General features: G+C 35.3%; 1 protein-coding gene across 1 annotated transcript; it reads left to right on the top strand.

The window, feature by feature from the left end:
* The first annotated feature begins 1,682 nt into the window (after window positions 1-1,682).
* On the top strand, window positions 1,683-2,939 carry LOC106324822 (histidine-rich glycoprotein-like). Its single transcript, XM_013762809.1, has 2 exons — window positions 1,683-2,106; window positions 2,424-2,939. The coding sequence occupies exons 1-2, from the start codon at window positions 1,735-1,737 to the stop codon at window positions 2,706-2,708; spliced, it is 657 nt and encodes a 218-aa protein (XP_013618263.1). The 5' UTR covers window positions 1,683-1,734; the 3' UTR covers window positions 2,709-2,939.
* The last annotated feature ends 9,686 nt before the right edge of the window (window positions 2,940-12,625 follow it).

Genomic DNA, 12,625 nt, shown 5'->3' with positions numbered 1-12,625 from the left:
TTTCATTCTTAGGATTTATAATGTTCTTATAATGCATACAAGACAATCAGATATATAATGCAAATTGGTCACACGACCAAACGGATATGATGCATTTAGTCCATACGATTATGCATGCATGATATGCTAACAAGCCGCATGGCCAAACAATCCGAACATGCATAATGCAAGACAATCCGCACGGCCAAGAGTATGAACAATCTTAGCAATCGGTTTCTAAATGATCTTAATGCAATCGGTTATTCATCTTTAGCAAGAATGATTCTAAGTGATCATGAAACCTCAATAAAATAATCAAGCAATGCATCAAGGGGTTTAGTTACTATCAACCTAACGATCATATTCAATGAGATTAATGCAATTAGGGTTTTAATATGAACAAGCCGGTCGGTTTCAAGTTTTAAACAAGATGAGAACTAATCAACTTAGGCGATTTCTATCGCAAAAAAACATTCAATTAGTTCATCAATTCAATCAACCAAATTCAAGTATGAGATTAATCAATCCTAGCAATCGGTTCTATGTGATGATAATCAGATTCAAAACATTCAATCACATAAACAATCAAATCAAATTTCGATTAGGGTTTGCATGGTATGCATGCGGCTAGGCTTTAGGGAATTAGGGTTGCAATTTTAATCAAGCAATAAGATTCAATTTAGGTTATTAGGGATTGGATCTATTGCCTTAGGGTTTGGTTCTTAGGTTTTAGTTTTACCTAAACCTCAAGTCGGGTTGAATGGACCACCGAATAGAGAAGAACGCGAGTTGAGCGTTGCTGTCGGGTCGCGAACGGGTTGCTGTCTGTCGCGAACGGATTGAAGCTGAGACGAGTCGCGAACGGGAGCAAGCAGCTATCGGGTCGTGAACGTGCTGGCTATCGAACGGTATCGGGTCGCGTCGAGCAGGCTGAGATCGTGTCTCGCGAACAGGCTGAAGTCGCCAGCTGAGGAACGGACTGAGGTCGCGTGCTGAGATCGGGAACGCCTTGAGTATGGGGTTTTAGGTTCTCGATCAGATTAGGGTTCGTCATCGGGTTTAGGGTTTATCGCCGGATGAGATTAGGGTTTTAGGGTTCGGACTTTAGCTTAGGGTTTAGAGCGTAAACGTGCTGATAACGTGTTGTGAAACAAGAGAATAAAATCTGTATGTTTCTATCTTCTTCATAAACATAAGGAGTCCTTTATATATAGAAAATTACACCGTCATAGAATAATGGAAAGACTAGAGAAAGGAAATACAAATATGGAAAGAGAACAAATCATAAACTAATAAGGAAAAGGGAAACTAGGGATTCTCTCTCTCCAGCCACCGGCTCTCTCTCTCTAGGGCGCGGCCGTCTCTCTCTAGGTATGGGCCGGTTATGGACCGGGCCGGTTATGGACCGGCCCGATTATGGACCGGGCCGGTTATGGACATCCACAATATGATTTATAACAATTCGGTCAATTTAGAATTCAAATTTCTCACGTGGACTGGATTTATCCATTAAAATTACGAGTGGAATCAGAACAAACATGTCTACTCAACTTTCGGTTTGGTGGTTGTAGAAAAGGGAATAAGATTCAGCAAAATAGCATAATGATTAGGAGTAATTTACAGAGGGAATCATATCAAATACTATTTCAAATCAACACTACACTACATGATTTGTATATATATATAGCGACACCAGAAAGATTTTAGTTATCCATATCAAAGAACACTAAGAGAAGTATATATAAAAAGAAAAAAATGCTTGACAAACTTATCGGAGGGTATGGGTACGGCCATCAGGGGTACGGCCACAAGAATCACAGAAGCAGCGGCTACACCTTCGAGGAGCACAAGGAGTTCATGTCTTATGAAGAGTCACAAGGAGGCTACTTTGACCGTCAAACCCGCTACGATCACCACATGAGGCTTCCAGCCAACCACAACCGTCCACCCATGGCTCACATGCCTGTCTTTGACGAAGAAGATTCAGACTCAGAAGTGGAGAAGTTCTATAAGAGCAGTCAGAGCCACCACAAAACAGTGTTGCCACATCACGGAAACAACCACCACCAACAGCCACCTCATATGAACTTCATGCCCCCACCTCCGATGGCTCAACCTCACCACAATGTAAGTTATCTTTTAAGGTGTTGCAATCTATCTAATCATGACATGTTTTAGATATTCTTCCAAAGTGTCTTGGAGGTTTTTTGAAGTTTATAATATGCATTATGTGGGTTTGTACATGTTTTGTCTGGTGTTTGCAAACATATAAGTCCTGAAACTTACGCTGAAATTTTGTTAGATAAAATTATAAATTTTTATTTATAGAATCTGATTTATAAATTTTGGGATCTTTATATGCAGATGCACCAATTATCCCTCTTGTTAAACAGTTTAATAATTTTTTTGTATGGTTTCAACCCATTGGTAATGATGGCTTACAGGGAAAGATGGGTAATGGATGGCAGGGTATGCATGAAGATGCATACTATGGAGGGCACGGGATGCAGCAACTCGGTAGGTATGGGATGAAGCAGCACGGTGCGCAAGAGATGAAGCACCACGACAGGCTTATGGCTCCTCAGATTCCACCACATCATGTCTACATGAACCCAAGCCATGGTAGTCGCAGTGAGCATGCAGTAATGTTTAAGGCTTCGGAGAACTGGCGAGTTAGCAACAATAGCAGCGGCCATCACAAGGCCAGGTGGGGGAATAAAGGATTCTAACTGCACGCAACTACTCTGCCGGTTCAAAAAAAGTACTAATGATTTGTATACTAAATAATAAATTATAATTAAGATGTGCGCTTGATGAACATTAATCAGTATCGTACTAAAACCAAACATGGGACTTTAACAAAAGAAATAAAGTGTTCTTGTTTGATGAACTTATGATAACCAACGAGTGTTGTTGTTGCATGAGTATGTTAAATAAAAATAATGTAAGTATTATCATTTCTTGTCTCGTGCCGGTGGAGAGATTGATTACACAAAAAATAGTATTTAAGATATATATATATTTTTTTTTTCTAAGTATCTAAGAAATATTAGATCACCTCCAATTCCAATAGTGATTTCATTAAGATTTAATTAGAGATGAATGATCATGTGTTGAATGGATATTTTTTACTTACATCATTCAAAGTAATTAACAACAATCCAAACTATATACATAACTTTCCAAATTGCTTCACGTGGGTTCACCGTTCATCTCACTGAGTGCAGTTGGAGTATCAACATAATAAAAAAATCGATAACATGCAATATAATCATCGGATTTGAATTCAGTTGACGCAGATATTGAATTCAAATTCTCAGATTCGATATGGCAAGTTGTCGAAATTTTAACAAGTTATTCACTGTTCATATTCTTTCCAAGAAACTATTAAGAAACATATCGTACATATATCAGACTATTCAACTTGGAGGCGTGACTAACTTGTTGACAGAAAAATATTTGTCTCAATGGTCGTTGATAAATGTTCAATCTGGAATTTGGATTAATACTTTTTCTTTTCTTTTTAAAGTTTATAAATTAATATTCAAAATAAAACTGCATCTATTAAAAATGCTTTAATTTGGACTAACTTTCAATTTGGGAACGTGTTTTAGCGAAATACTCCCTTCGTTTCGATTTAATTCGTTGTAGAAAAAAAACTTTGTTTCAAAATAATATCGTTTTAGAATTTCAATACAAAATTTATTTATAAGATTTTCCACTCTATTTTTTTATTGGTTAAAATATGATTAGATGTATAGGCAATTGTGTTTTTATTTTAGAAATATACAAAATCATATGTTTTATTAATCTGTGTGCATAAAACTAGAACCTAAAACGACAATTAAAATGAAACGGATGGAGTATATCGTATTAAAGATCAATTTTCCTTTCTAGTTCAATTCAACTGTCTGTTTTTTTTCAAATAATAAAGTAAACTGTATCTGGAAAAACTGGATAGGGTTGGTGAATGCGTGGCTAAACGGCCATTGATAACATTTTTGGAATTTCTAAAAATATCCCATATATATTAAAATAAAAATATTTGACATTAGTGTTTTTACATTATGTTTGCCACGTGTCAACTTCACAGCGATTTAAAAATGAGTATGCTGATGTGTCATATATAGAGAGTTTTTCGACCAAACTCTACACAAATGTGTTCACACTATATACTACTTTACGTTTTTCAATTAAAAGCTCACATGAAAGATTCCAAGGGTTATAAAAAGATTCCACGATAAAAACAATTTGCAAAAAAAATACTCATGCCTACACCTATTTTATTTTTACTTTTAATTTAAGAATTTTATATTTCATGTGTTATTTTGAACAAAAATGTATTTTAGTGTTAATTAACAGTATTTTAATGTATTTATCAATCATATTTATATATTTTTACATACACATACATATGCACATTGACGTGAACACATATATAACTAAATATTTACCATAAGTGAAGATTCTTATTCTCTTGGAAGTTTAGAATATTTTTTTTAAAATGCTTCCTTTAAGTATCGACCAAATTGTAATGAAATGATTTGTCTTAATAGTTTTTTTTTCTTCAACTATTTTCTAGATTTGATTTGATTTTTCATGCATTTAGAAATTATAATATGAAACCATTGATTCGACATTAGGACTGTCTAAAATTCATATAACATGAAACCAAACAAATAATAATAATTTTTGGTCATCGCCGGAAAAAAAAAAAAAACTTCAAGCATTTTAACCGTACAAACCAAATACATATGAATTTAGAATGTTAGTTATATTTTACTAGAATAAAAAACGAAAAAACTAACCTAAAATCGAACTGATATTCAGATTAAATAGATCTAATGTCATTGACCTTAAAAAATAACAAAATTAATAATTTCATTCTGCGCAAGTTGCGTGTTATTAAGTATAAACAGTGTAAAGTAAGTAATAACCTGAAAATATCACTCATGCAAAATAGTTGGTGGCATTTAATTATACCGTGTAGCAAATAGCAATAATCTTGACTCTTGAGGAATATCGAAGTTGACTTAAAGTCTTCATAGAAAGGATGGATCAAAGAGTCACCCTCAAACGTACGTGTTCTGGGTTTAAGGGAGACTATTCAAACTTTGCAAGCACTAGATGCAATTTCCATCAACATGCATGATTGAAGAGACCATTCTACAACGAATATGTGCCTTAGATATAATGAAATATCACATATACTTTTCTTATGTTCTTTGTTAAAGATGCGGTCAAGAAGCGTAGTTTTGATCAATTATTAAAAGCAAATAATGCCTCGAAAAACCAACACTTTCCGGTTTACCGCAGGTCTTCGCAAATTTGATTCTTTATCCATTTCGATCTGAATCAAAACTCTTGATACTCATAATTCTACGACACAAAAAAAATACTAATATACAATATCATCAAAAACAAAATAAATCACAAATATTAATATTTTTATAAAAAATATCCGATACAATACATTATATGCATATATATATATATAAAGAAATATATATATATATATATATACATAATATATTATTATATTTTATGTAAGTTTTATAATATTATGTTATTAAAGTTGATTCTTTTAGTCAGTACAGTTTTAAAAATTAAATCATTTTTTATTTTTATAATAAAATTTTCTTATTTTTATTTATTTTTATTTATTTTTATTTTATCTATACGAATCAAATCGTATATTAGTTAAAATGTAAAATTTTCTGGATAACCGAATATCGAATATCTGGATAGATACATATTGAATCGGATCGGATAATGAATACCTCTAAAAATTTAGATATTTTATTTCTACATAAGCATATATATCCTAGCAAGTAGAATCTATCCTCTAATACCATTGGCCCACCTCTTCAGTTTTTCTACGTTAAAGCTTTTATTCCTTTCTGCAATGTGCAGATATCTTAATGATTATTGATATCTACGGTAAAGCCTCTGGCCAACAGCTAAACCCGATAAAATCATCGGTCTTGTTTGGGTCTAAAGTAGACCAGGAGACAAAGGCGAGCCATTAAACTCAACATCGGTATTTCCAATGAACCTATTGGGGTTTCTTAATGACTTTAAATATTAAAAGTTAGTTAAAAATTTAGTTAAGAAACACCAAAAAAAAAGAGTGCTCCAATGCTAATCTCTAAATCAAAGGATCCTTAAGAAAATATGCAACATCTTCCATCAACTTTACTTTTTTCACCAAAAAAAAGGCTTTGATGTCATATTCACAACAACAAACGGAAACATATATACTTTATAAAGGTGAGAATACTATCAGAAACTTAGCTATTATGCGTCAAACACAACCTCGGCTACTTCATTAAGCATAGCTCTGTAAAACAATCAGTAAGGAATAACAGCAATATGATTAATCATAAAGTGAAGAACTTTTCAATAAGCTTCAAATGCAAATGCACTGTAAAGAGTCGTTCAGTAAAGCACAATACATATGCATATATAGTACCAACATCAAAGACATGCACTTAATCTTCCATACACCTCCTTCATAAATCTACGGAAACTAACTTATCAGATTCACTACAATGAACACTTGTAAACTTTATAATGTTACATGTGCGCACTTGTCAACTGTCTCAGAATGAGGAACTGGGACTCAAGAAATGGCTTGCTCCAGGAACTGATCATTTCCTGTCAGACACAGCAACCACATCCCAGCAGCATAAAAGATTGAGACAAGCCGTAATACAAAAACTTCCAGTAATCCTACACACCTCTTAACAAAGGCTAACTAAACATTATCTTGGTTCCAATTGAACGAAAATCAAATCTTGTAACTTTCTTCAACTGTTTTTTCTTTCTTTCACATTTCAACTATGTGCAATTTCTACCACTCATTTATCAGTTCAAGCATGAAACACAGCATAAGTACATAACCCTAACTCCGAATACAATCAGTTCAAGCATGAAACAAAGCGTAGCCTTCTAAATTCGAATTCAATTTGTGTTTCTTTTACTTTGCTTAGCAAAATGAAATACAAACAATCCGAGTGTCTACCATCAAACACATGTAGAGATGTTAAAACACAACTCAAGAATAACAAGAAGCTCATCACTACGCTAAACCATTTCACAATCCAATAAACGATCTTCAACCAATTTACCAGTCCGAATCTCGTTCCAAGGGTTCCTGTACTGCTCGCGGAGCACGGAATCGGAAGAGAACTTGTAGAGAATGGATGTCCTGCTCCGCGACGGAGTCTTGGCGGTTAACTCCGCGAATGGATGTCACATCTTTTGGGAGTCGCGCGAGGTTGAAGCCAGAAATGGAGATCCAACAGCAACGCGGTTTCTCCGGAGAGAATGCGAGAGGAGCTTTCTCGCTGACGATGATCTCATGGGTCTACGATGATTGGATGCAATAGGATCGGAACTATTTAATTTTTTGATCTTCTCAGCGATCGCCGCATGACGGAGAAGACGAAGCATCTGAAACACGACAGAAAAAAAAAAAAAAAAGAAAAAAGAAAAATAAATAGAAATGCCTCCTTTGGCTTACACGTGGTTGTGAAACCTTTTCTAAAATCGGTTGCCAAATGCCCCATTAAGGATCGGTAACATAGGTTTTAATGAATTTTGATTTAATTAAATCACCTTTTATGTTTAAAAACCCTATTAAGAAACAGCGATAAAGATGGTCTTATGTTCTTTGTTAAAGATGCGGTCAAGAAGCGTAGTTTTGATCAATTATTAAAAGCAAATAATGCCTCGAAAAACCAACACTTTCCGGTTTACCGCAGGTCTTCGCAAATTTGATTCTTTATCCATTTCGATTTGAATCAAAACTCTAGATACTCATAATTCTACGACACAAAAAAAATACTAATATACAATATCATCAAAAACAAAATAAATCACAAATATTAATATTTTTATAAAAAATATCCGATACAATACATTATATGCATATATATATATATAAAGATATATATATATATATATACATAATATATTATTATATTTTATGTAAGTTTTATAATATTATGTTATTAAAGTTGATTCTTTTAGTCAGTACAGTTTTAAAAATTAAATCATTTTTTATTTTTATAATAAAATTTTCTTATTTTTATTTATTTTTATTTATTTTTATTTTATCTATACGAATCAAATCGTATATTAGTTAAAATGTAAAATTTTCTGGATAACCGAATATCGAATATCTGGATAGATACATATTGAATCGGATCGGATAATGAATACCTCTAAAAATTTAGATATTTTATTTCTACATAAGCATATATATCCTAGCAAGTAGAATCTATCCTCTAATACCATTGGCCCACCTCTTCAGTTTTTCTACGTTAAAGCTTTTATTCCTTTCTGCAATGTGCAGATATCTTAATGATTATTGATATCTACGGTAAAGCCTCTGGCCAACAGCTAAACCCGATAAAATCATCGGTCTTGTTTGGGTCTAAAGTAGACCAGGAGACAAAGGCGAGCCATTAAACTCAACATCGGTATTTCCAATGAAAGAGGCATTCAGGTGTATTTGGATCTTCCTGAAGAAATTTGTTCAAGATAGGATGAATAATCGGGTTACCACTTCGTCGGCACGTCTCCTTTCCAAAGAATGGAAAGAGGTCCAAATCAAGTCAGTAATCCAAGCACCGACATATGTTATGTCGTATTACCTTCTCTCTCAAGGAATCATTGATAAATTGAGGAGCGCAATCTCGAATTTCTGGTGGAGCTCCAAACAAGACGAGCTAGGCTTCACTGGATTGCTTGGGACAAGATTTATATTCCACAAGACATCAGAGGTCTTGGATTCCGTGATATGAACAATTTTAATCTTGGTCTCCTAGCTAAGCAACTGTGGCGCCTTTTGGAGTTCCCGTCAACACTACGAGCTAGAGTTCTAAAAGGTAGATATTTTAGGACTTGTAGCCCTCTAGCGGATAAGAAAGTCTACTCCCCTTCTTACGGTTGGAGGAGTATAATGGTAGCAAGAGAGACATTTTAACAAGGGCTTAGGAAGACTACTCATTTGGGCTTGGATACTCTGGCGCGACCCCCAAGGGGTCTGATGCATCTAGGTCACCGTGACCCAAACCTTATGGTACATCATTTGATCAGAGAAGATACCAATACTTGGAATATAAACCACTTAATATTTTTAGTCCAACCTGAAGATATTTCCATGATAGTAGGGTTGAGACTGAGTAACACATATACGAAAGATGGTTTCGCATGGAGTTACTCCAGGTCAGAATCATACACAGTCAAATGAGCATATGAGATGATGAGAAAACAAAAGCTCCTTGGGGAAAATGTTTCAGTCCTTGAACCTAGTATCACCGCTCTCAAAACCATGTCCAAAAAAATGTGACACTTCATCTGGCAAGCTATTTCTGGCTGTGTGGCCACTTGTCAAGGTCTGACCTAGGTCATTTGGGAACTGATAAGAATTGTCCAAGATGTGGTACGACGGAGGAGACCATAAACCATCTTCTCTTTGAATGCGCACCCACATTTCCTACAAGTTTGGGTCCTTTTGGACTTCCGTCCCTTCCGTGTTTTTTTTTCCTGAATACATTTCTATAATACATTTCTATACCCAAATATGTATTTCTTGTTTTGGAAGACAAAACAATTGTGTTTTCTGAAGCTCATCGAAACAACTATCCTTGGATTTTATGGTACATTTGGAAGGTGAAAAATGATCATGGTTTAATGGTAAAGAGAGAAGGCCACACTTGACGGTCGTTTTCATTTATTATAATTACATTATTTTTTCAAATTAAAGGGATGTTATTTTGGTCTACAATAACCTATTTCGAGTGTTTTTTGTTGAACTGATTCTTTTTTTTCTGATCAAACCAAACTTGCATTTAAATTAGAAGAGTTTACAGTTTACACTCCATTAAAGGAGGATAGAACAAAGCTATAAGAAGCCAAACAAAAGAGACTGGTAAAACATATGATAGAAAGAAGATGCAAATGACAGAAAGAAACCATAAAAATCGCTTGACAACAATTTCATAAATTTCTTGAACAATCACATCTAATGTAACCCCAAAGGTCACAAACACTGCACCAAAAGCAGAGACGTGCATTAGCTGCGAGGAAGATCCTTGCAATACCAGCAACACTTGGACATCCAATTCACTCCATACAAGAGGAAATATTGGGAGATGAGAGTGGTCCAGACAGGAACCAACCGGGAAATCAAAACCCGTTAACACCGTATTCACTGGAAGAAATACACCATTGGGTTTCTCTTCTAACTGCCACCAAAAAGAGAAAGACAACAACACAACACCAAAAGCCAGACTGAATACAATGAGAGAACTGCATACAACAGTAAGGGATCGCACTGAGACGATATAAAAACCACTCAACGGCACAAGGTTAGAGCCGAAGGAAACAAAGTCCATCAGCACAACATCATTTAAAATCAGTAGCCACAAAACCAGTGTCATCCAATCGACTAGCATACCAACCCATTCAACAGAACAATGGTTAGCAAAGAGTGGAGAACTAAGATGAACCTGGAGGACTGTAACAGGAGGGGAAAAGGGAAGGTCGAGACAAGGTCTAAGAAAAGACCATTCCACACACCAACAAGGACACGACCTGCACATAACAGGAGATAAACACACAAAGGTGAAAGCAGTGTCACTAAAGAACACAAGACAGGCACCATCACCACTGAGATTTGTCGCCACCATTGTACAAAGAAGCTTAAACTCCAGGATTTGGGTTAAATCAGGCGCAGAGAATCTGGCGGAGGCTTCAAGGCTTCGAGGAGGAACAAGGAGAAAGACAGAGTCTGGAGGGTATGGAGGTTCCGGTGGAGCGACGGAGGAGAGAGCTTCAAGCGGAGGATACTCGTACGGAGGCGGATCCGGAGGAGGTCTGATATGCAACGGAGGAGGAGCAGGAGCGACGAAGTTGGACAGGAAGAGATCCATCCGAAACGGCGCACCTAGGGAAACGGGCCTGAGAGGATTTTACATTATGTTGTTACTTAAAAGAGTGAAACACTCTTGTTGAACTGATTCTTCTATTAAATATTTCAAGTAGTTGCTAACTGTATTTGTTTACTTATAGATATGTGTTCATGTAGCAGGCATCTTTACATATTACGTAATATCTTATAGATATATGTTCATGTTAATTGATCTTCGGGCGATCATACGCAGAGGCGGCCGTAGCCAGAAGCTAATGAAGCATGGGCTTCCAGCCTTTATATTATTAAGTGTAATATCGGCCACAAAATTTTACAAAAGTGACTTTAGTCCAGCAGTCAAATGCCTCTATCTTCTGAAAGAAGTGAATGGTTCAAACCTAACCAGCCACATTTCTTTTTTGGCTTGTGGCCTCAACAAAACAAAAACCGGCTCGGCTCTAATCATACGTATGATAGGCGACATGTCCTTTTCTTCAACGGTTTTCTCTGTGAGTTTACGGCATGTGGTTTACAAAGTTTATGTTGGCCCGTTTTTTACTATTTCCATGTAAAAATACGTGTCGTCTTTGCTCTTTTAGGCTTCGTCCCACTTAATAAAAAATATTTATCGAAATATCTCGAATAGTTTATGTTTATAAAAATCTAATATATTTATTTTTATTTATCAAATATCCTTGCATTATATGACATTTACAACAAAAATTACGGTACCGTACACCATATCATTGGTTTAGTGTATATTTACAGAAAAACATAGATATCAAGTGTATTAAAGTACATCGGTTTGTTTTATATTTACAGAAATATGTCAGATATCAAGACCACTTTTACGATACCATGTATATTGTATTCTCTCTCTTTTTTAATACGATATATTTTTATTCAGTTTAATATTCGATTTTTAGCTCATTGTTATAAAAGTAATGGAAAAGTCTATCTTTATTCATAACATAGAGGCTCTTTATATAGAAGATTACACCGTCATAGATAAATGGAAAGATTACAAATCATAAACTTTTGGTTATGAGCCATCCACAATCTGGTTCATAACACTCCCCCTTGGATGCCATAACCATTTAGAGCTTGTAATGTGCTTTAATGTTGCATCATTAAAACCTTACCAGAAAAACCCAATTGGGACAAAACCTTGGTGAAAGAAAAAGAGTACAACACACATTACTCCCCCTGATTTGGACATTACTGAAGGTCCCTTGGACCTCTCCAATTTTCTGTAATCTGTGGGTGATGAAGATCTTAGGCAGAATATGCTTCGTCCTCGAACATGATAGTTGGTTTTTCTTTACCATCGGTCATGCCACAATCTGATCGAACATATTGAGTCATCGACCTCAAATACACACACACACGAAATCTTGGATGATGTTGCTGTGATATGCGTGTACCACCATGTGTAAAACATAACCTGTCTGAAAACAAATCAACAAACCAAATAACCCCTCTTTGGACTGGTTAGTATAAAATAAACCAAAATCAAAGGCTTCTTCATCGTCCTTCTTATGGACCAAACAGATCAGTATCTAAAACAGACTTCTGCATCGTCCATCTCATGACTAAATGGACTTCTTTATCGTCCACCTTTGGACTGAATGGATCAGTGTCCAAAACAAGTGATCTCACGCCCATGTACTAGATAATGGGTGAGACTGGTCCATATTAAATCTCTTGAGTACCTTTTTCTGTATA

This window comes from Brassica oleracea, chromosome C2 (assembly GCF_000695525.1).
Source record: "Brassica oleracea var. oleracea cultivar TO1000 chromosome C2, BOL, whole genome shotgun sequence".
Taxonomy (NCBI): Eukaryota; Viridiplantae; Streptophyta; class Magnoliopsida; order Brassicales; family Brassicaceae; genus Brassica; species Brassica oleracea.
Note: the sequence above shows the minus strand (reverse complement) of the source record. Positions and strands in the feature narration are given on the sequence as shown.